Source organism: Varroa destructor, unplaced genomic scaffold (genome assembly GCF_002443255.2).
Source record: "Varroa destructor unplaced genomic scaffold, Vdes_3.0 BEIS01000001.1, whole genome shotgun sequence".
Taxonomy (NCBI): domain Eukaryota; kingdom Metazoa; phylum Arthropoda; class Arachnida; order Mesostigmata; family Varroidae; genus Varroa; species Varroa destructor.
In genome coordinates, this window is record NW_019211454.1 from 8,209,667 (window position 1) to 8,234,990 (window position 25,324).

General features: G+C 44.5%; 2 protein-coding genes across 10 annotated transcripts in view; one reads left to right on the top strand and one right to left on the bottom strand.

Annotated features, from left to right (window-relative positions):
- LOC111243338 (tachykinin-like peptides receptor 86C) overlaps positions 1-25,324 on the top strand; it is a 317,164-nt gene that overhangs the window by 171,120 nt on the left and 120,720 nt on the right. The gene's annotated exons all lie outside the window — the stretch shown is intronic.
- Positions 1-25,324, bottom strand: part of LOC111243337 (uncharacterized) — an 87,261-nt gene that overhangs the window by 4,468 nt on the left and 57,469 nt on the right. For 4 of the 5 annotated variants that reach the window (XM_022788720.2, XM_022788724.2, XM_022788725.2 and 1 more), the window contains exon 3: positions 7,166-7,216. The exons of the other annotated variant lie outside the window; for it this stretch is intronic. In XM_022788720.2, the coding sequence (XP_022644455.1) occupies positions 7,166-7,216 (51 nt within the window). The remainder of the gene's footprint in view (positions 1-7,165; positions 7,217-25,324) is intronic. 5 annotated transcript variants of the gene reach the window in all.

A 25,324-nucleotide genomic window follows, 5' to 3' on the forward strand; every position in this document is an offset into this window, starting at 1 on the left:
ACTGCGGAATAAGAGTGTGACAAATGCGATCGGGTTTATCGACTGTGCCGTTGCTTGTGCTGCGTATTGGCGGTAACTGATCTTGAATTTTGCATTTTCAAGAGCTTAGAAAGAATGTTTTTGATTTGACGCCATGTTCGAACACTTTTTTACCGGTCTTATCGACAGTTATTGAATTCTATTCACCTGTTCAACCTGTCGCTAATTCATTTAGATAGGAAACGATTCTGGAAGATAATAATTCGATAATGCAGCGAGTGAAATATCTGAATTTTATTTCGTTCACAGCTGCCGTTCTCCTGATTTGCCCCCTATTTCATTAAATACATTCTAGACAAACTATTATTAACTCAGTATGCTAGATAACTGCAGCTGCAAAAGACAGCCGAAGGCACCAGCTAGCTGACCTATTGAGGCGTACTTGTAAGCTACCAGACAAAGACAGTGCTTGTATGGAGATTCACTTTTCCCCAGTTTGAAGAACTGTATATGTAAACGTTGACTTCAAATTGAAACCGAAGTCTCTATATCGGTATCCTTATTACTGCCTAAACGGGAACCGTGGCAAAAAAAAATAGCGCTCATTTTCTAACCTGGATAAACAACCTGGATGAGTAAACAACCTGGTTAGAAGGTACGCTGAGCAGCTCCCGAATATGCAGCTTCATTCCACATCGTCCCGGACCGCCTTTCTTGTCCTAGTTTGAGACAGATCGGTGGGACTAAGCACACCTTATTTTGAAGACGGCGACACATTTTTTGTTCGCTACCTTTCTTTGGGTTTTACGGACACCAAACTCTCGTCTCAATTATGTTTTAAGTAGATCTGTCAAAGAAGTAAAGCTGTCGTCTCATTCTGCATTCTCTTCCAATGGCCGCCGATGATGATTCCATAAATTTTTGTAATGTTGATGACTCAGAATTTTTAACCTCAGTAAGAACGATGGATAAAATGAAAGAAGTGTGCCATAGGTCGTTTGTCATTGGCTCGCTGTATAGACAATGCAGGACCGCACAGCCATAGGTTGTCCAAGTGACTTAAGCCAGAGGGATTACGTAGCGTTAAAGGCCTATATGTACAAAAGGCTGTTTTAGTTTCGCTTGTATAAATGTTAGCTTAAATGTTGTTTGTTTGCTGTCATCTCGTACAGCTCGTGGAGTTTGCAAATAGCAATGAATGAAGAGTTATCACTCTACAGTGAAGGGGCGACAATTTGGCGCCAATGTTTAGTATGACAAACCTTCAGATCGATTGAAATGCTTCGAAACCTTGGTGTCATCGAATCTCACAGTGAAAAACAAAGACGCCGCTTATTCTGTCACCGTTGCCAGATCAGATCACTGACCTAGTCTAGCTCGAGTCTTTAGTGATGCGCGGGAAAATAGACCTAACCGAATTATTATTCTGTGTCGTCGGTACAACAAAAGCCCAGAATAGGCCAAATTCATCCGTCTGTACCTGTACTCAAAAGCATCCGTTCCCTTAAAACACAATAGCGAATCAAACCGGATTCTCATAGCTTATTGTATATCGTTAGATTCAAACTATCCAGATTTAGACGAAGGTTTGTTTTCTATGTCAGCGTTATTAGTACCTCTAAGAGCCATCCACAATACCAAAACAGCCAGGACTAAGGCATTCGCTAGGTTAGTAGACACCTGTTCACTGTCTGAACGCTCGGCCAGCACCGCGTCCCAGTTCATCGTGGGCGCGATCTGGGCACTGCTCGAGCAGATCACGCATGGTGCATGTAAGCCCAATTTTCTAAGATGGGTACCTATTGATGGACCCCGGCCGTATCATTGCCTCACACAGTAGTCCGTGCTCGAGGTAATCAGGCGCGCGCGCACCTCGTCATGGACTCATAACAGAAATGACAAAAGGAGATCATTTACGCAACGACTTCCTGGCGCACGGCGGTGTTCAAACGATAAGTAAAAACGTATACGTTTCATATCGAGGTACTAGGTGGAGGGCATGCTTAATGCTGCATATCCTTCAATTTATAGCTTAAACTCGCTCAGGCGTTAAAGACTCGCCTAGGTAGCCGACCTCAGCAGTTTTTGTTGGTTTATGAAAAAATTTTGACGAGGTATTGAAAGAAATCTAGAAATAGAATAAAGGCAAAGAAATAAAGGTCAACCGGACATTTCAGCCGATAGAAAATGTACAGATCGTTGCTCTTTACTATTGATACCTTTTCTGTCCAAACACTAGACCGAAAAACACCGGTCAAATCGCCATAATATATTCGTATAAAGTTCATACAAGGATATCTATTCTGTAGGTATCCAGTTTGTGCTAAGCTCACGCGGAAAAACCTATATAAATGTATAATTACTCTCTCCAAATGAGCCTAATAAAAACTAGATATATACGACAAAGACATTCTGTAGAAAAAGACCTTAGTGTAATTATAATATCCATTTCGCTGCTAGATAAAAAAAATGCATTCACATTCACAAATAACAATAACAGTATGGACAAAGTTGTACACTTAAGCTACAGTGGTAGATTTTTCTTGTCCGAAACCAAAGTAATGATATTGCTTTATACTAGATAGTAGCGGCCTAGAAGAAAACGTACCAAGCCTCTTGTGTCCTCTCTCCCTCTTTTCTTGAGCTATCTATATAGAGCAGCTGAATAGATTGTGTCTTCGAAATGGGTTTGCATCCTGTCCGATACATTTGGGTTTGATACAATAGAAAGAATGTCTCTACAAGAGCTTTAAATGATATCCCAGAGGAACCTCAATAATCTTAATAATATGTAAAACGCTGGGCTCGAACGGTTTACAGGTTTGAAGGGTAAGTGACCTTCACATATCATGTTTCAGGCAAAGGAGAAATGCTGCCTTCGAGTCCCGCATGTTAGGTTTCCTTCGGAAGCTGTACGAGCTAAACGAAGAGATAACAAGATAGAAACGATTAGAGATTCTGATTCAGAGCCTCTACTGCTTTGACGTTCGGTAGCAATGTGATTCGCGGAAAACGACAGATTAGTATCATACGCGGGCAAATTTAAATATCACATACGTAACATATAGAAAGTATGACATATTCGTAAGATCGCACGGTGATTGGTTGATAGAAATGCTATACAATACAATGCACGGAACGCATTTCATGGTAAATGTGCAAGTAACAGGTAAACTGCAAGGACTTTGTTTTGTTGAGTGTTTTTTGGGTGTTCCCACACAAAAGAAGGTTCCTTGTTACGCTAGAGGCAATGTGCGATACACTGTTTTACAGCATCGTAGTTAATAACTCTCGAACGACGAGGTCGAGCAGGCTAACAACGACAACAAACCTACGAACGTGAGCTTGATAATGTGGCAGAGTTACGTCCCGGGAGGAAGTCGATCAGATCAACGAATACGACTGGGATCCAGTATCTGAGATACAACAACAGGCTTAGCGGCTTTCCAGCATTCAACACTACATTATATGACTCAATGGTGGTTTAACCATCACACAGACCTAATTCTCTACCATATTATAGAATCAACAAAAAATGAAGCGGAACTTCAACGTTCAACGCCAAAAGAAACATGTCAGATCAAGTCAGACACGTAGTTATATATATACTCGTACCATACAAGTTGAAGAACCACAACAGTCAATTGGACCAGTGACGCTGATTGAAATATCGTCGAGTTGCTACCTCAGCCACTCAGCGATTTTGGCTGGAGCCAAGAACGCATTCAGCTTTTACTGCTTTTGTTTAACCGTTGACATTGTTTATCCCCGAGCGTTAGAGTAGGCCCAGGGACATACGAAAGCAACCGGACTACTCGCGTCAGCGGTTATTTGTTGATGGCAGTCCTTCGTAGCATCCGTTATCTAGATACTCTAGCGACTCCAAAAAGCGCCGAATACCCGCAGCCAGTATCAAATGTCGCGGCTATACCAGGAAACTAATTGGCTGACAGCAGGCAAAATAGAAAGGAAACTACTTTTTGCAATATAGAACATATAATCTAACAAAAAAAACCTGTGCTTTTGCGAAACCCTAGGCGTATCTATTACTCTCGTGTCGCCATCTTGAAACACACGTTTTACGTTCTTCATATCTTTCGTCTTCCCCAGAAAATGCGAAGCAGGCCAGGACCCGAGCAAAAAACGTGGGCAAAGGATGCGAAACAACAGTAGACGAAGGGACATTAAAATAAGTAGTCGGTAATGCTAACGTGATACCTAATGCTGCACTTTATCGAAGTGTCTATTCATCTTCGTTAAGCAGTGCGACATTCGATGTCAATTACTGGTGGGTCTGGAAGGAAATACAAAAAATGAAAGAAACATTGTTGCGGGACATTACCGGTTCGATCCACACACAAATACGTAGACGCTAATACAAGCACACAGACACACTGCCCAAAAACCATTCTGTACATTAACAGTATTGTCTTATCGTCATCAGTCTCATGCATGCGATTATATTTTCAGTTGTCTTCCTGCGTAGGAGTGATGATGCGTTCCACATGCCGTCCTACTACCACACAGCCCGTCAGAGCCAGCAATCGTTGGTTGTTCGTAGATCGTGGCTTGTTTCTTAGGTCGACTTGGGTGCTGGTTGGTCTGCTAGTAGACAAACGGCCGGATACATCGCTTTTCAACGGAGTGTGAAAGCAGCGGTCGAGGCCTGAATCCACCCAGGCCCGAATGCGAAATGCTCATAGTGGCCTGCCAAGCGAATGTAGCATGCTAGCTGTACTAGTGCTGTTGCTAGAAGTTGCACTGTAGATTATTTTCCTCCTTGTAACTTACTGTTTTAAATATCCACCGACGACCGTTGCTGGTTTATGGACAAAACTGTAGCTAGCTTACAATTCGCTATCCGTTGACATTCTGCTGGGCCGAGATTCGGGTCTCGACAGCTAACGCGAGCTCGACGATGCTGGCTTGGGTCGAAACAGAAGCAAAGCTGCCGTTTGATGCGAGTAGGCGGACAAGGCAGAGCGGTTTGAAGGTAGCGGGACTTTGAATAATGAAAATGAGACCAGTGGATATCAGAGATTGACTGCACACACAGGCGGTAATGCAGGCAGCGACAAGCGAAAAATCACTCGCGGTCGTCAGTGACCCTAGACCCGTTCCGATCGATATAATTGACAAAGGAACGATCGCAGTATCGCAAAACAAAGCAAAGAAATAAGCCTAGTTTCCAGTGGAACAGGCGTTGTCGCTCTCGACCACAAGTGACATTTTCGTTCACCCGTTAAGAGCAGCAGCTACATAGCAATTCTCAACGAGAAAGCGTATGAGATTCTATCGATAAAAGCCTCGTATATCAAACCAACGGCGATGGCGACACTACAGCGATGTCATTTGTTATCAACCCCACCTCGTTCGTGACCATCTTCCGGATCTCGATGACGTGCTCGCGTTCTCGTATCCCTTACGGCTTTTAGACGGAGCTAAAAAACGCACCGTGCTAAAGCGTCAGAAATCTCTAGAAACTATTGCGTCATATGCAGACTCATTTAGATCATTGTGCTAAAGGCCGAACGCCCACTTGTTCACGGACGGATCTCATGGAACCTGCGTAGATCGCAGAGTCAGTGGGTTGGCCTGCTACGTTCCCCAAAGCAATCGGTCGATTCGTGGATATTTTAACAACTGATAAAATGAAACTTGAACGGGCCAATTGATACGTGCCATGCTAGATTGTGTTTATATTATACTGAGTACTCGATTAAATTTAAGCTACGGCGAAGCATAGAAGAGCCTCGAGTAGGAAAATAAGTACGACATAATAAGTTTTATTGTATCTGTCAGATTTATTTATAGATAAGGTAATAGATTTTATTGTCTTCGTTTGCAAAATAACTAGATAATGCGTTATTAGCTTCCCAACGAGTTCCGCAAAGAATAATGGTAATGAAGATAGCAGCGACCCACTGTCATCCACACTTCGATGCTGCCAGGCACAGTAAGCCGTGTGAAGAACGTTATGAACACTTCGAGCATAAGACTTTCGAGGTAATAAATATGGAAACTCCAAAACAGCAATTGATCAAATAAACAGTGAGCCAATCAATCGGGCGGCGAATTTAGAAAGCGCTGAGCGCAAATTTCTGAACACGAACCGGGAGCCTAGGCTGGAGCGTGCACCCCCGGCCGCGCAAGCATCGAACCAGATGAACCCTCCTATGATTGCGAACCCCTCTACGCTACTGATTGTGGCCGAAAGTAAAACAAGGCAACTAGAAAAAACTTAATTATAGGTACCCCTTTATTTTACGTAGTTCCCTGCTTTTCGTCACGAAAAGTTCGTCACTGGACTCGTCCTATTCAAGGTCATTCTAGAGGATGCCGAAACGTAACATAAGAACGCATGGAACTGCTTGGTGCCTGTAGTTCGTCTTATGACATTTGAGAACAATAATCCCTATCGATACGTCGATGCGCCGAGAAAAGCACTGTGTGAAGACTGATGATTTGAGTCTTTCGCGTCAGCATCGCGGTGTCGAGCCATAACTACTATCACTAGGACATGTCGCTGCCATACGATGAAAATGAGAGGCTGCGAAACAAAAACGGTAGTCTGATACTTCCAGTAATAAGAAATCCGGCCACAACGTTTGCGAGGTTTTAGACTGAAGTACATACATGCGATTCTGAACCCAAATTTCGATCGACCCGGCGGTTAAACATAGTTAGTTCGTCCCATTCAGAAGTCACAGTGTTGTTGGCCTCGGTTGTGGTGGCTGGACGAAATTAGAAATCGTATCATTAGTGGAAACAATTTGGTGCCGGTGTTGAAAGAATATGCCGCAATGAGTTGACGCGTTCAGTGTACTATAAAGTCCTTTCTAATGTGTACAGCTACGCCGGCAAAGTTTCTATCCGGTAATTCCTATCCCGCCCAAGGAGCCACGATTCGATGAAGATACCGTCAATTTCTAGCTCACACCCAATCTCCTGTCTTCATCAAAAGCAGGATAGGGGCGTGTCTGTCATGAGAGTGTTTGTCAAAGCCATTGAACACGCTAATAATCTTGTCTAGCTACTGTTAAAATTTTATGTGTTTAAACAGCATAAAACATGTGACATGGCTTTTTAGTGTTTTAGCTATATGAAATCAGGCTCTGTGCGATCGTTTTAATATCCAGTATTTTTACTTATCGATCTTAATAGAAACCCTTGAGACTATACTCACATTTAATATCTGCAGTTGTCCCAGATTGGGCGCCGTTTCCAGCCGGCTCTCCTGCAAAAGCAATGCACAACGTTCAAAAACCGAAAATTCGTGGGCCATTCCGTGTATTTGAATCTTATCTAGAAAACCTACCTGCCTCAGTTCGTAACTAATTTGCTACTAACAATTATGCTTGCCTATCCGACCACTGGGTCCGTTTTAGATTTGGCTTTATATGATATACACCGCAAATCCATTGTACTGAGGTACATTTACTAGAGACTGATCTGACTCAAGCTGTCATACAAACGTTTCTACAACGTCAGTCCCAACCATGGACAGGGCTGTCTTTCCCTATCGAGGGAAAGACCAATCTAGCAACAATAATTATCATTTTTTGTTTGTGTGTTTCGCTGACAGTCTACTTAGTTATTCCTATTTGCGGATCTGCTCTCAACAGTATTTGCAGATACCAGTTTATATCGCTGACAAGAGGGACACTTATTCGAATTGGGCAGGTATACACTTTTCATCAAGGCTGTCGGCGTTTTTGGCCTTTTTGACTAATAGCCTTTTTATTTTTTGATCCGTCCGTCGCTTTCTGACCATGAAAACATCTCAAAGGGAAGTTCTATCAATTAAGCGCTCTACGCTTACGCTTACAAGGTTCTCAGTTGAGGGAGGAAAACCACAGTGGGGAAGAAAATCAAATACTGGTATCACTGAACAATGCCCTGGAACTTACGTCCTATTGCATGGAAACAGTCGGCCATTCACAACTGAAAATCGTTCTCCTTCATTCTCGAGCCCACACAAGAACATTTCCTTCCAAAAGTTCCCCGTCAACACAACCTGCGATTTGAAATCAGATTCGAAGCGTTCCCATGACAAAGTTTCCTCGTATCATCATACCGACATCTCTTTATTTGTTGTTGGTCCACATCGAATACATACATCCGGCCCAATAACTAGACCCATGTTGGTTAGGTGAGGCCGGTTACGTATGAACGCCTTGGTGAGCGCTGCTTCGCCGATCGATTCCGTGGAGCTGGTTGTTTCTCTGAACATCTAGATCAGTTTCGAATCTGAACGATAACCGTAGGTCGAGTAGACAAGAACCGAAGGTGAATGAAAACAGCAGCAGGCCATGCGGCAACAATCAAAACAGCAGCAGCAATGCTAAATCGAGACGAAAAGATCACCTGTTTAAACAGAACTGTCAAACACAGGGACAAAGCGTTATCATGAACTCAGCTAGCGGAACTTGTGTCGCTCCCAGTTCTTGCCTAACATTTCCCCTAATATTACCTGACAACACGAGAATAATCTGCCCATGTTAAACTGGCAGAAATTACTGACCATTTCATACACGGAAGAATTGGCCGGGGTGAACGCACCGACTATGGAAAAGTTTAACTTAGTTGTCTACAAAACTTAGACGATCTTCTCCAGTAAGGGTCCATAGCTCTATAGCACCTAGTTTGGACAAAATTATTTTTCATGTAACAACTAACCCCTACTTTATGGTAGCCATAGTAACTACTACCTAGATGTGTATTCTAAATAAATTAATTGTTCAATAGCCGACTAAGATCGATGCATAAACAAGAAAAAATTGTCTTAATTGCTTGTGATAGAAAGGTGTTTGCCATGTATTTTTTTGATAGCATAAAAAAAATGTATAAATACGATGTACTATACGTGAGTTGTTTGTCTGCAAAATGTTTTACCCTTTGGTACATATGTGCGTTTTGTTGCAATTTCTGTTATACCTTATGGGCATTCGTAAAGATAGGCGTCTAATATGTGTCTTTCTATCTCCATCAGTGAGTACAAAGAACGGGTGCTCATCGACGTCCGAGTAACTTTTCCATTTATCGTCTACCTCAGCCTAACGTGTGTTCTACTAAAACGAACCTGTTTCTACAATGTCCGTCTACAATTCACTGAAATCGATATGTCCAAATAGCGATAAAGCATAGCCACACGCTGAGGTAACGATACAGGTAGTTTACGAGCCACTGAACGTCGTGGCCCAGTTTCGCAATAAGATACCTGTAAACGTTTTGCTCGCCACTCAGAAATGCTACTTTCCTTGATTGCACGACCTGCTCATGCTGCCGTTACCCGTCAGCAACTTGTAATCCGCGATTTCATTTTACTGTCAACCCCTTTTAGATAGATAAATACTTTGAGAGGTGGTATCTGGTCGTTAGACCTGCCGACTCTTCGCAATGTTGAAGCCAATTCCTAGGACACCACCGATCCATAATGAACTTGTCATATCGGCAGTCTGGGTTTATCATAAAAGCTTGTCTGGCTCACCTGCATGCTTTGCCGACTTTCCCTTCAATGGTCCACCCGGAACCCTAGTTTTGCCACATCTGGCACTATATTGTGGGTTTCGATTTAATACCGCACTAAATCGAATCCCCTTTATGCGCTAGCCACTGGCCTATTTTGGGTAAGGTACTGATAGTACGTACAAAGTTAGATGCAAATCGGCAGGCAAATACAACTTCTGTAGCGTTTCAACAAGTCGCAACGCTTGTCTTTACGATATAGCGAATAGTTTTTTTTCCTGATTTTTTAACGAATGAACGAATCAACTGAATTTTCTTTTCCAAAATTTTTTCAACTAGCTGATCAAAACATAAGGTTTGTATTGACTCACACATAAACCATTTTTGGGGTAGCTCGCCTAACTTGCCTTAATCATCTGATTTACTGTGACATCTTTCAATGTCCTATTCCCTCTTCGACTGTGTGCGGTTCGCATCACTCTATACTTTTTACCCTAGTATTTAGTGTACTAGGCAGCGCTTATAATGCTCCTCTTAAGCTTCAGAACGCCGTCATAGAAGTGTGGACAAAAAACGACCGTACACTGCACGGCAAATACCTTTGTTTTGTTTCTTGTTGGCTTCTGTTGCAGTAATAAGCAAAAACCAGTAGTATTCATCGCTCGCCTTACTCTTTATCCGAAAGGCCAAAGCTTAACGGCCAACGTAGAAGGGAGCGGGCACGGAGCGGACAATCAGGAAGACAGGCTCCTTTGGCTGTCACTGTGTTGTCTGCACGATTCGCGTGTGTGTTGATGGGATGTGTGTGCACGAATATCGTTCGTTCACGTTATTAGTCCCCAAACTCAACGTCAACTTTACTCCCAATTCGGGCTTCTATTGTTGTGCAGAGACACTGCACTGGGAGCCACGTTGTGGTCCTCGCCCAATACCCTAGAATAAGCTGGAGTAGGCGCATTATGCCGACAAATGTAAAGAAACGAAGCGTTGGTCATGGGAATGACCAGTCTGCTGGGACCAAGCACGACTAGCCCTGATTCACTCCTGGGACCCCTACAAAAGTCAGGCTACCCAGGTACCGGCCAATTAGTTTTCGTTGTTAACAGAGGCGAGCCCTACAGTATTCCCCACCTATGGGCTAGAAAAGGGGAGCGCTGCTGTCAGTGTTTCTATGCTACCTGCCTGCGCCCAGTCGCTCTCGATGCTCCGTCATGCGCTCCGACGTATGCGGTGTGGTGTCAGTGTTCAGTGAAGTCATCAAGCGGACGTCATAGCTTTACTCTTCGGAGCGTAATGTATGCCTGGTTGCGGCAGTGGCTCGAAGGACGAAAAGCCAGCAATGAGCTCAGCACTGCGGACCGGGGACCCAGAGGCCCGTGGCTGGTCGCTTCTTGGTCGCTGTACTTAATGCGCAACAGCAGGTTAACTCAGCTGAACCCCCAGCCCTTCCCCAAACTATCTTCCCCTGAAACAGGTCCAGGGGAAGCCGCATTGTGTGAAACAGGCAAATGCAACAACACGTGTTAACGGTGTCGGCAGGTTGCTCTATGAAAAGTTGCTAGTAACATCTAGGACTGAAGACAATGTAGAAAAGCCCACGGTATAAGCAGTAAGAATAAGGTACTGGTAGACTAGAAAAGTTGCACCGACTGTGAGCGAAAACAAGGAAAAATATTCTGTGGAAGAATACGCCAACGTCACAATATGGTACATCTTATAACAGCATTTATGGCGAACGCAAATGACTTCAAATTGTCATTCTAACATAGACCAACTGGTGAAAATCCACATTGTCTTACTTTTAACCTCAGAATGAGCCATATCCAGTGCGCCTATTGTTGTCTAATATTGTTATCTGTAAGTGGCGTTCTTCTAAACCAACGAACCCAGCCCCACAAAACAGATAGACACTGTTATACAGGGTTGGGAGTATGATTATCAAACAAATTTAGAAACTACAATACAGCTCACTGATGGACGAGAATATTTAGGCACAAATGAATTAGCCATCTAAAATTTACACACGCATAAACCTGCAGCTCTGCACAGAATACGTAGATATTTATGTACATGTGCACACTAGATGTAACGACAATCTGGTGTGCGAGCCAATGTTATTCCGTAGATAAAGCGTAACCTGGGTCTAGAGCCCTTTAAGCCTATTCAGGCTACGGGCCCAACTACCGATAGCGAGTTGGCAACTCGAATACGGCCGGAAGCGCGATCGTCAGAGCCAGTATGTGCATGGGAAGCAACTTCTGTCTCATTGGATGAGTACATCCAAATCCAAAACTACCTTAACGCTCGAACACTGAAGAACGTGTCAACACAGAATGAAGTGTGGGGTATGAGAATATCAGATTTGAAGGAGTTCAAAGGATTCGCTTGGATTCGTACTTAGTGTAGAATCTACAGTGCGCTTGACAATTATAATTGGCAGGTCACAAAGCACCGACCGGAAACTGTGGGTCGTTAACGAGACGAGGTGATTTCCTACCCGTTGGTGTGAACTGTTGCGGGGAACGGGAAACTTGTAGCGCGATCGGTCGTCCGACTAGCCACTGTCCCTCTATATTGTTGGGATCGTCCACTCTTTCATATCGAAACGTAGTGAAAAAAAGAGCAGGTGCTCTCTTCTCGTTGTTGTTGGTCGATGACTGAATTTGAATCGCGTCGATGATTAGGATCGTTGTGGACCAAAGCTGCTGTAACCTCTGTGCCTGGACTGCGCGCGGCCTAAACCTATTGAATTACAGGGGGGCGCAATTGAATAGTCAGATGACGGTTGCTCCACAATAATGTGTATGTCCTATTAGTTAGAGAGTAAGTGAATCAGTGGAATGACGCGGCAAGGCACGAAAATTGCCAGAACATAGAATCCGAATGTCTTGAAAAATTATCGTATTGAATCAGGAACACAACCGAGCTGAAATAATGGTCCTTGTTCTGACACATTGGTTAGGGTAGACGATCAGTCGATTCGTTTGACAGTTCAACAATAGCTGTGTAAAAATTTAGTTAAAAAAATGCTAAAGTGACAATCAGAAAAACAATCAGAAACAACAGAAACAAACAGAGTAAATAATCAGAAAAAAAAAACACAACAAAAGCAATACGAGCTGTGTTAATTAAGCTGTCCATGTTTTGATCGCTTAGTAGATAGGAAAATTGGTTTATTTTATTTATGATAATCATCTCGCCAACAGGCAGACACTATGAATGACTAAACAAGTAATAAATCACATGCGTAGCCATATGCGGCGCCATAAACTTGTATCTCCACTGTCATCCCAATAGTTTCTGCATCGGCCTTCTTAGGTCGCTAAACAACAAGCGTATGTAACAGGTGGCTTGTCCGACAAGTTGTTCTAACGGGTTCAACTAGTCAGTCAGTCAGTCAGTCAGTTAGTTATGAGCTGTCTACAACCCACAGCAATAAACGAAAAAGAATAATAAACAGGTCACTTGGCCGATGCGCACGCGACATGTTCGGCCCTCCGGCCTTTGCGGACCCCCGTAGGTTCAATTAGGTTCAAACACCCTAAACCTATACAGATTTGTTTGACTTGGTCTGTTCTTGCGCAAACAGCTCCGATGTTTCCTCTATCATCACCTACGTGTGCCTCCTGCGGCATCAAACAGGAAACGGGACACAGCGACCCTTTGTTTGAGTTAATCTTACATCACCATCAACACGAGCTAACGCTGAACGGAGGTGATGCGTCCGCGTGAGTCGAGGCACTTTTTGAACATTTTCCGTTTATCGTTCTATTGACTGGCTGGCTGGCCGGCAAGCTCTCTTCTAAGAACTAACGGTTCAACTAAATCAGTTAGTGTCGACTATGGTCGGCGGCCAAGCAGACGGCTAACGATTGACCGACTTCTTGTGGGTAGTTAGCGACCATTTATAAATAGTTCCTAATACCCCTAAGGTGTTCCATTAAGAACTCTAAGAAACGGTTCGGGTGCCGCGGAAACAATAACCGAACATGTCTTTAGACCAGTAGCCGTACGCAGCGACAGTATAAACACCATACATAGCCTATTTAACACCTAATTAGAATAGCATAAACAGACTTTATGGTCGACCAGAGGCGCCCTATTGTAGAGGACAATCGAATCTATCCGTACGTAGCGAGATTCAAAAAATATTGTATTATTTATCAGACGCTTGCAATTTTGGTGATAAATGCTCTAGCTCTGTATGCTATGGATACTATGGGCTGTACTCACTCATACAGCGGGCAGGCTGTCTATAAATGATGTCACGTCACCTTAATGTCGAACTATATTTATCTTATAGTATTTTCCAGTAGGGAATAGCTGGCGAACGCGAGGTTCTTATTAGAATATCATAAGCATGAGTCCAATAAGGAAGTTATTGTTTTTTGGTGTTTCGCTCTAACGCTACTAAACGATCCTGGCTTGACCGTACCGCACGTAACGATCGTTCTATACGCCGTCGTGTAAAACGTAAAATAGATCGAGACAGAAAGCCCACACGGTAGATACCATCCTAATAGTATTTTTTTTAGGTAGCCAACAGATAACACGCAGGCCATTCCAGCAATACGAAATAAAGAGCGTGTACCTTCTACGCGACACAGACATACGGAAGGCATCACCTTATTCGTGTCGATTTACGTGCGCGTAACTGTCCCTAGATTTATAAACACATCGAAATTTATATGCTGGGAGAGCCTACGTTCGGCTCTTGTGCCTGCTTATCGAATAATTCCTTCTAATTCCTCACCAGCTTTTCCTAGTCCCTTTCTATTAGCCCTCTGGTCCCGAGTGTCTGCTGTAAACTGTCGGCTCCAGCTAAGATTTAGTAATGAACACGAATACGAAGGGTTCGACGGAAACAAATTGACGTTATTATGGACGTTGGCGTCAGGGTAACCGCTGTGGACTTGTCAGCCATTTCGTTTATTCTCCGTAAACAAATGGCTCTACTAAGGTGAAACGACGCGAGTACGATCAATAAAACACACATTACTGTGTACGAATGAGCAAATCTATGTCAAATAGAGTCTTTATTTGTCGATTTTCTAAAGAGGCGACAAATACACGCGGATCCAATATAGATCGATACAGACGGATGGATGGCGGAAGTTTCGCTTAGGTAAATATAATAGAAATCAATGTTCGGCACTCCAAATGAATACATAGAAAAAGATCATGTCCTGCCATAATCGCACGCTAACATACATATGTATTCCGTAGAATTTTTCCTCACTTCTGGCCGGTAGCCAGCTCCTGCTCACGCCCTTCGCAGATCATTGCCAATGAAAAGCCTCAACCAATTACATCGTACTTCCGTCCTTACAACACTGACGCAATTCCCCTACACAGATATGACACGCATAGAAATCCCCAGCTGCTAGCCGAACCGCTGCAACTATCAGTCGGATAGAAAAGCAGCAACAAAACGTTCACAGATCTGGCAACAACTGTAAATACTCAGAAATGCGAGGCCGCCGTATCGGCAGCGAGCCAGTTCATTCGGTCGCTTCTCGATGACATCAAGTAGCGACAGATCTAGCCCTGTATGGAGAACGGTGCCTATCGACGGCAAAAAGAACGGAACACGAACACGCACACTCTCGGGAATTACGGCTAGGAAGATGAGGAAGCTATCGCGAAAAACTGCCGCATCAGCCTGCGTGATCATGGCTGCCTTTGTTACTGCTATTGTTGCTGTAGCTGCTGCATTTGTTACCGCGGTACCCACTGCCCAAATCGTACACCCCCGCTGGTCTCTTATCGACCAGTAATGGGGACCTGTTACCCTATTCCCCTAGCTCAACTTGACTCAATATTCTAGTTATGCTGGCGGCCTCCACGTGCGGTCGATCAGTCGGCCGCTCGCCAGCACCTTCTCATACTCGTCATGGTTCTCTACACGAAGGAACTCCAATCGCCGGGTATGTCTACAGGCAGAAAATCGGCTGCCGTCCAGTTAGCTACTTCTCTGCCCAATATTCTTCGCTAAGTGGCAGCAGCAACGGCGACTGCGGGCCCACGTCGTCAGTGCGTTTCTCTCATCCGAATTTATCGCTCGCCGTTTGTCGCCTGCGCGTTTTCGCTCTCACCCTTTATTTATCTCGACCTTTGTTGAGCGACAACGACGACGAAGACGATGAGGATATCCCATCTGTAGGCCAGCACCGCTACGCCGTTAGAATATAGCACTATATAAGGATTGTAAATAACATGTGAGTGATGTTGGACCGAGCAGACCTGTCGCTCGTCGCTCGAGCCGCATCGAGCTGAGCGCGGCGTTCCGATCCGCAATCAGCCTCGAGCCTCCAGTCCATAATCGAGCAGTGTGCGACGAGCAAACAACGAAAGTCGCTCAAGTTGGGTCGAATCCCAGCCACAGACAATGGCCGTTACAGCTGCGGCAACAACCTGTTGTCTACGGAAAGTAATTGCTATGACTGTTGTTGTTGTTTCCTCTTTCTCTATGTGTGCGCAGGGAGGAATAAACAGTAACTCGTTGAATAAGGGAAGTGCACGGACTCGGCGTTTACCAGAGCTGGGCAATATGGTACATGGGCACAGAGGATAGGGGCTGGTAAATGACGTCGTGGAGTAAAACGATCGAAAAAAAACAAGTCACAAGTAATATGTGGGAAAACGTTGTGCACAGCAGTTTTTCTCAGCTGCGCTTAGCGACGTCAATGAGGACAACCCGTTTTCGATATCTAACCGAGGGAAAAACTCATCGGGGTCAGGGATCAATATCTCGAATATGGTTCAAGGATTATGCGAGTGGTAGCACAAAGGGTGAACTTCCAAGGAGTTCTGAAGCAACCAGAGCATTTCGCTGACTTATCGACGACATGACAAGAAGTCCGCGCGCATGAACATGGAATGCAAGCGTAGAAAAAAACGATGATGTAAGAAAAGACGAGGAAAAATTCGGGCTTGATTTGTGCGCTCACGATCGATAACACCGTCGATGAGCATAGGAAAAGATGTCATCGACACCGCGTGCACAGCAAAAGGATAATGCGGTACAAGGGTGTCATCGATCGTTCAATAGCTGTTGCTAGTCAACAAGTTCGGAGTCGCATTCAGTTATCGTGGACAGCTCATGAGCAGGCGACACATATGACCTGAAATGGCTATATCACATGTCTGATAGAACAAGAAAGGTCCTCTCTACTCTAAACGGAGGGGTGAAGTATTGGAGAAGTCCCGCAGCAGCATCTATAATACGTACCGCCAAATACTTATATGACAAATACGTTTTAAAAAAATGCTTGAAGAAAAAACGTGGCGTACAGGATAAACTCCAGCTTATTATTCGTTTTGTACAAATAACAAAATTATGCAGACAATCATAATAGAATTAGAATTAGATTGTTGTGCAGAACTACTCACTTGGCGTAACTTTTTTGTTATATGCAGGTATATGGACGACGCACGGTCGTAGGTATAATACGAAAATCTCTTCATACCAGTACGTAGTCACAGACAGTTTCCATTCCTCAATCGCTCCTACATAACAATCTCTGTTTTACTACTACTGCTACTAAGCTACTCTGTTTTAACTAAACTGCTATATTTTCGAAAAGGAAACCGTAAAATGGGCGTCTTTAAGCTGTAATGAGGTGGCGCCAACGAGGGTTCCTTGTGGATCACTTGACCTTATCCTACTGGGTGCTTTCGAAAATTGTCCTTTTTTTTTTTGCCAAAACGTTACTAACAGGCAAACGACGACGTCGTGCGTCTGGACATCGCCCTTGCATCAGGCTTATGGGTAAGCTTTCCGCTAGACGTTCCGTGTCCCTTGTACTTCTACTTATCTGTCTTATCGCCTGTATCTTCGTAATACAAGGAACTTTAGAGGCGAAAAGACACCTCGAACCGTTGTCTGGAGGGGGGGCACTTCGCAGAATATATTAATTTGACCGCCTTGCGCGCTTAACCGTAAACCTGCAAATCATTCAAAAGGGTAACCGTGTCCCTCGACGGTATAGTCGTGCCGTAAAGTCTTCTATTTAATTCTAGCGCAACTGAGGGTACCAGGAACAACGTCAATTCTGATTACGTCGTACTAGAGCATGGATCAATTTAAAAATGTAACTTATTGTAACGGCTATGGAGAGCGGTCTCAGTGGTCATTTTCTTGTCTAGAGGGAAAAATAGGAAAGTTGTTAATGTGGCTCATACGGTGTCACGTAGTCACGAAAGGAGACACTAAGTTCTTGTATTTGACACTCTGAATTACCCGTTAAAATGTCGACCGAAACTCAATTCGATCTACTTAGAGGACCAAGACGTCGGTCGAGGGCGGACTAGGTCTGCAAGAGTCGATTAGACGTCAACGGATAATTGGCCGGCTTGACCCCAAAGAAAGCCACTAATTACGACATTCGTTAAAATTATTATTTATAAGTTGCCAGAATCATAGACAAACCCGACGACTTCAAACAGCTAAATATTAATTCGTGGCCCCAAGAGCATTGTTTGCCTTCCGTGCGTTCCTTTCCACGCGAGCTGCGTCCAACCATGAAGAGGTAAACAGCGTTAATGAACAACAAAACGACTACGAACGGCAGTCGCAAGCCAACGACCTCCAGCCTTTGCATCCTCTACCTCGTAGCGAGTTTAGGCGGTCAGCGCCCTCGCGTTGTATTACCGATCACAGACTCTCACTCGACTCCAGCTAAGGTCATGTTCGTGCTTAGTCACTTTATTTCTCTGTAGATTCAGCTGGCAGCAGAAGCCGGCTGGCTGGCGTCGCATCCGCGTTCAGCCACAGTTCCTGTCACCAAACATTCGAGCTCCCGATAGCAACAGGTAGGGTTAGCAACGAGAGATGTTTGCGATTGACCCAATCGTTATTACTAACTCGGCCCCGTCAGCGATCATTTGTTGTTCTAAGCAGACACGATCCCTTTTGCCTGGTGATACTGCAGCAGCAGGCGGCGGAGGCTATAGCGTCGGAGAGGTCGGGGGCCGCAGTGCAAACTGCAGCGGATAGTGGCGACTTTTGACCGTAAAACTTCAAATCGACGTCAGCACTATGACGATACGATTACTGATTGTCTTTGCAATGGTCCCGTTAGCTGCCGCTGTATCCGCGCTTTACACGGAAAAGGACCGAGGCATTGAGAAGAAGGTGGGCTCACCGTGTGATCAGGGAATCCAGTCGATGTTGCATGGTAGTGACGACAGAGAAACAATCGTATCTAGGCCGCGATCTGTGACATTCTACTTCGACTGGAATAGACTATTGACACATGGGCCGGGTCAGCCTCGTAGGTGTATTGAAAGCGAGCTCTGCTAAGTGACGGACGTAAGCGCTGCAGTATAACTAGGCAGATATATATATATCCGCCTAGTTACAGTGAAGAGTAGCCGCAAATCACGACACTCAGTGCGTCTAGTTTCGAATCGCATATTGAGTAAAGTTTGCTGTCCCTACTGTTACAGCTGTTGTTATACCGCGAAAATCTATTTGTTTTTGCAGCAGACGCTCGACTCGTCGATGTGATGATGTAGGCACTAGGTACCGCTATGTGCTAACTAGGACAAGCATGGTTCGGGCAACAATGGCATCGGCGGCGATAACAGCGGTGGTTCCAGACTTAAACGCAGGAATAGGTGCAAAATGCGGTGGCGTAAAATAGCCCGTCGGGCCGCGCTAGACGTCACGCACCGCAGTTACAGGGAACTACGACAGTCAGCAGAATAACCTACCCTAAATGAGACACAAAGCAATAGAATAATACTATGGAGTCGCAACGGAGCTTGTACGGCGATTTCGGCTCGATTCGGTCAGCGGCTTCTTGCTAGCTGCAATAACCGCCTAGTTCTTGCGGGTCTACCATTGAGGGCAGTATTGTGGTTTGCCCAAATTCCGAGAATCCTTTGCTAATGCGCACGTTATTGGCGATGTTGAGCGGGCACTTGAACCGTCGTTACAGCCTATATTATGAATAAAAAAAAATCTAAAAAATGGCGTTGAGTATGCAAATTAATTTGACTGCAAAACCTTCAGAGCATTATTGCTCCCGAGGTTCCGTTGAAACGAATCATCGTAATGACGATGTTAGGCCGAATTGGCTCATTGGCCAATAGTTTAGTCTTCTAGAACTTATCCATACGTGAAAACTTCAGATCTTCAGCAGCAACAGCAGAAAGAACTAGCGTTTTGTAAGTGATTCGCAGGTTTACGTCACAGCTGTAAGCAATAAGCCATTCAATTTGTAGGCGAATCAGCTATTTTTCACGTTTTTTTTCGTTTTACGTTACTTTCCTCTGCAATTCCACACTGTTGTTCTATTTGTATCACCTCTATCAACATGCAGCACCTCACTGCCCCCGCCCCGCCCGCCCGGGGTCGATAATGGCGAAGTTTTTGTCGTCGTAGCTGGCGTTATACAAGCTAATCAGGGCGGTGACAGAGAAACATATGTAATCTAGCGGCCTTGCTAGCGCAATGAAGATTGAACAACCGTTCCAGTTAACCGCCAAGAGGATTGCTGGCAGGCAACTATAATCTATTGCCGAACTGCGTATGAAACGATATGGTACCTTGGGATGTAAGTGGTTAGCGGCCAAGCGGAGGTCAGTTCGACTCGGATTCATTGGAATGGTGAATCGACCGCGTGGGTAAGTGTTGATCTGGGAAAACGGTCGGAACAACTTCATACGATTGCGTCATGTGTTTAACCCTATGGTGGTACGTGACTGATGGCAAGTAACGTGTTACCTCGACATAAAAACATGAACACTCTGAGGATCGTCTCTGGGTTTTTGTTTTAGTTATCGTAGAGGATGACGACGACACCTTTTCTGCGCCATTTACAACACATCTATTCATAATACATTATGCAGCCATCGAGGACCGGTGCATTATTCAAATATCTTTGAAATTCAAAGTATGTTGTCAATTACTTCAGTCTGTTCTTTTCGATAAGAAACCTACTGTCACGGAAGATTCCTATAATCTCCGATACGAATCGACACTAACCTCACGTCTTCCATATGCAAAAAAAATAGGTGAGAAAAAAGCTATCGTCCGTAGGCCTCGACTCTGTGTCCTGTCTACAAATCGTCCTATGGATTTGTAGGATGTAGTTTGTCCTACTTTTGACTTTTGACCCTGGCAGTAGTATCCTGTAGGATATGACCTGCAGTTGAAAAAAAACAGCCCTTCTATGTATGAACAGTGAAAAGGTCCCAATATATGACCAGTCGGAAAGCCTTGCGTTTGATAACCAAAGTTCTAATAAAAATGAAATACGGGTATTTGTCGTTTCCGGCGAAATTGCCTACTAGTGTCGGCGCGTCTGTGTCCTAGCCTGTACGAATGAATGACCCGCAGCTCACGCGCATAGTTCTAATTCATTCATATTAAGCAGAGTGTAGATTTTCTTAGCAATGCGATTTACTCCAATTTATGTTATCTGAACGCGTAACACCGGCACAGTACTGCGTGGCCGAGTTTGGGTCCCTTAATCACGTTTGTTGCGTAAGGCGTAGTACGGGCTACCAATATAATCCGCAGCATCGTTTTGTAGCGTACTTCATTTATAGCCTTAATTCAACCACTTGGTTCTCTCACCGCACATCCCACACAAAGCTTCAGCTCGCGCACTCGCAGCTTTCTCATACATGTTTCAAACCTACTACAAATACATAAGTCGCACCAACTTTCAGGTCCATAATGGTATTAACGTATATAAAATGTCGTCTATCTGAAGCTCGAGCGATTTTTTTACGACGAAGCCATGCTGTAGACTACTATTTTTTCGTATCGTTGCTTGCCGCTCTTCTTCCCTTATCATTAATGCTATTAAATGCTTACATAGAGGTGAGCTCTAACTTGTTCCCCTTTGGCTCTGAGGCAGCTTTACGGATTTTGTACGGCCAGTCGACGAGATTGCTCCAATTCTACGCTAAAGGAACTATAGCGGCCCCTACCCAACAGGGGCCCCCCGGACTAAAACATCCGTGCTACTTTCTGTCCGTAGACGTTCCTCGGCCACGACGACGGGGTTCATCGCCGGTCCTTCTGCCTCCCCCACTTTAGTGCATCATCTATACGAAAGCCATTGCCGACTGTAATAGCAATAACCGCTCACCTCGTAGTACACGAGTCTGGGCATTGATAGGGCGACGAGGCAACACGTGCACGCATGGAAAGTCCTCGAGACTAGAGAGCCCCATAGCTAAATGCGCAAAATGAAGAGACTATAGAAGAAGCCGTGGCTCTAAAGCAAACGAACAGTTTCTAATCGCTGAAAGCAAATATCTGATCATCGCTATCATATAAGACAGTTGGGGTCTTCTTGTGGGATTGGCTTGCCCTCTTCAAAAGAGACTATCCCGGGTCCACTTCGAAAATCTCGTTCTATTTCTACATAGTTACAATATGCTCTCTAGACTCGTGTCCGTCATAACAGGGCAATAGAGCGCTAAGATCTCGGAAATCGTGTGCTTTTACAAGGACTCGATGAAAGGACAATCGAAAAAAGAAGTTACGAAAACATCTGCAGGGTAACAAAAACGGGCTCTATGTACCATTTTGAATGAAATTTGTTGAAGACATTTAATGGGTAATATTATATAATGACGTGTTTATTGTTTTCGTCACCCATTCCAGTAACGGGTATTGTATTTTGAACCAAATGGTAATACAATTATTAGTATTGCATTCATGTAAGATTACCGAGACCAACAAATTTAGATGTAAATAAGAAAGCAACTATTATAGTAAAACTGGTGTTTGTAGAGCAGCCTATCGTTCAGCTGGCTCCTTACAAGCCGTAGACGGCAAACATATTTAAGAGAGCATCGACATCACTTATGTATTTGTGGTTCGAATAGGACCCAAATCTCTCCATACGCGAACCTGTACAACAGCCATTACACCGGGCTATCCCAGGTGGGAATGAACCCGTCTCTTTCTACAGCCATCGTGACCAGTTTGTTTTTTCTTCGTTGACCGACTCATCTTCTCCGCCTCTTTCTTCGCCCGTGATATCTTCAATCTCGATCATATTTGCGGGTACAAGTGATCTTACTGTTATTCTCGGCCATTGTTATCCATTTCACTGTCGTCATTTTGACCCCAAAACATATTGTTCCCTTAGTTATAGCCGCAGTAACGATACTATTAGGCAGAACAACAGCTCCAACTACAACGGCGTTTATTATGGCTACCACTGCTTCTCACTGTACTGCTACTCTATCCAGGCTAAAGAGATCCTGAACAGGCTGCCCAATTCAGGTCAAGTGCCTGCGTACATTCGAAGCCAACTAGGAGCTAAACCACTGAAGAAGCACTCGTGCCGCGTTGAAATTCTTCATCCACTGACTTTCGCTCTCTCGTATCGCTCTTTTCTGCTCTGAAGTGAAGGTCTGTGTTCACTGACACAGGAGACTTCACGAGTAAAACTGCTAACTCGCCCAACTTTCTGGGGGGGGCAGAGCCCACAGAACTTGATCCGCGCTTCGCGCAGTGGCGCCACTTCGTTTTCGACCGACCGCTGTACCCACAGTTGGTCTGTTGATAGACTTGTGAAGACCTCGCTCACATCTTCAGCATACACATACACAGAAGCCCTCACATCTGTGTACCCCTCAAATCTACAGAGACAGATCTGTAGGTCTGGAGCACTCTGTCGAGTCACATAGGTTCACATATCTACTGAAATCTGTAGCGTTGAGCGTAGCGATTTCAGTGCTAAACGCTCGCCGTAACTCCGACGCTCGGTGGCACCAGGCGAAAGCAGAGAATCCAACCAGGGCTTCGCCTAGTACCTGACAGTCGACAAGATACATCGCTAGGTCGCGCCAGAATTTAACACCATCGTGTTGCCCTGTACCGTTGTCGAACAGTGGTCGATTAAGTAGTGTTTCTGCGGCCAGAGGACACAAACTAAAAGAGAAAAAGAAACAAAACATAGAGAGAGACGCAGACCTTAAACCCCAGCCAATAACCTAGTATATAGGTGGTGTCCTTTAAAAACTCGAAGCGGTGCAGATCATAATGCCTGTCGACATCGCCGAAGGCCAACGGACAAACATTGGTTTAATAGAATCAATCGGAGTGGTGCGACGGCGTTGTCAAAAAAAAAAAAAAGAAAACGATCAAACTTGATACAGAAGAGAATTGAGAAATGGTTGGATAGAAATGGAAATTTTCTGGGGTGAACGCCACAAACCTCCTCAGCGGCAACCTCCCACTAAGACAGATAGACGCTCAGAGGCCGAGGAGGCCTGAGCGCGCTACGAACTGGCTGATCGCCATATTAAAATGTAGCGGACTTATAAACAAAAGCGGGAAATAGCTTTGAGAGGGAACCTGTAACATTCCAACATGTTCGTTGCTGAATATAGGTCAGATCAGATCAGCGACCTATGTACCAGGGCTCTGAGTTGCGGCGGAGTTGCATCGACTACGATGCAAGTTAGCAAGTTTAGCTGATATAGGCAAAAAGGTTACTGGTAAGATTCGTATGAATAAATAAAGAACGTTTTTTATGTTGCTTATTGCCATCGCTATCAAATTATTGACTACATCTCCCAAAGCCCGAAGTCTTCATGAGGAACACTACCTTCGTCAGAGGCGCTTATCCAGAACCTCATCGGCATTTACTTACTAACATCACCCGTATAGGGAAAAATGTCACAATAAATGCGAATGGATACTACCCATTAATATATTGTTTAGCTTAATAATTCCAACAAAGTATTCTGGTAAGGATTTCAATAGGCGCACGGGTGCGTACGCCGGTTTATAAATACCCATACATGAACCGTACATCTATTCATAGGGGATACTGGTGTTGATAAAATTGTTTAGCATTTCAAGTGGATCCTTCGGTCCTCAGCTTCGTCCCGCTTGAATGCCTCCTCTCTAATGGTACGTTTTCTTTGGGGTGCTCATCACACTCCAGTTTGCTCTCTGAAACAAGCAACAGATGCATGGTGCATGCCTCTAGTACTAGTAATAATCCATAGCGATAAGGCACCATATTCTGTTCCTCGTGGCTAGCCTGGACCATGTGCCATGATTTAGTGCCATGTGGTGTCCACAAGTGTGGAGCGCCGTCCACACATGCTCGGCTTCAAAGCGCTGCAATGTGCTAAGCTGGATAATTTTGGTATTTTACTGTTCCTGCGTTACAGCTGTGTTTGATTTACGAAGGGAATGTTGCGCAGGAGCTGGCGTTTGACCTTCTAGAGTACTACGCTGTAACGAACTAGAGCTTCACGTCACACCACTTGTGATTCTCTTCGACGGCTCCAAGTGGGCTTCGGTGGAGCTGGTGGTCGGGGCGGAGGCCCTAATTGGCGAGGCGGACGATAGCATCGACACCGACACTTGTAGATTGTTCACAGTGTTAGTTTTCTATTTCTCGTGAGGATGGAGTCTTCATTGTTAGTATCTGAAAAACCGAGATCTATCAAGCGGCGCACTCGTGCAGTAATCGTCGCTTTCTGCTTAGACCACCATCAACGAATGCCATGGCAAGAACTGCGGACCCCTTTTTCACTTGTATTCTTCCTCGATTACTCAGCTATAGGAGCGATGCTAGAGAAGAGCCCTGAGCATCTGTTTAGAGAGTCGAACATATTGCTTGAAGCTGAGCTAGGTCTGCTACAGTTCGTATAACCTGTTCATATGCATAGTATGTGGCAAAATGATTAAAACTTATCAATTGATGAGGTCACAAGTGACTTCACCATAATGTACTAAAAACGAATATTCGCCACTGTAGACTTAGAGCCCGAATGCCACCTTAGGTTATTTCATCTGTTTGCCGACAACAGTATAACGTTCGAGAAAGCGTACGCCGTTAAAAGTACTCTTCCCGAGAACTTGTGTTTGTTTTTTTTGACATAC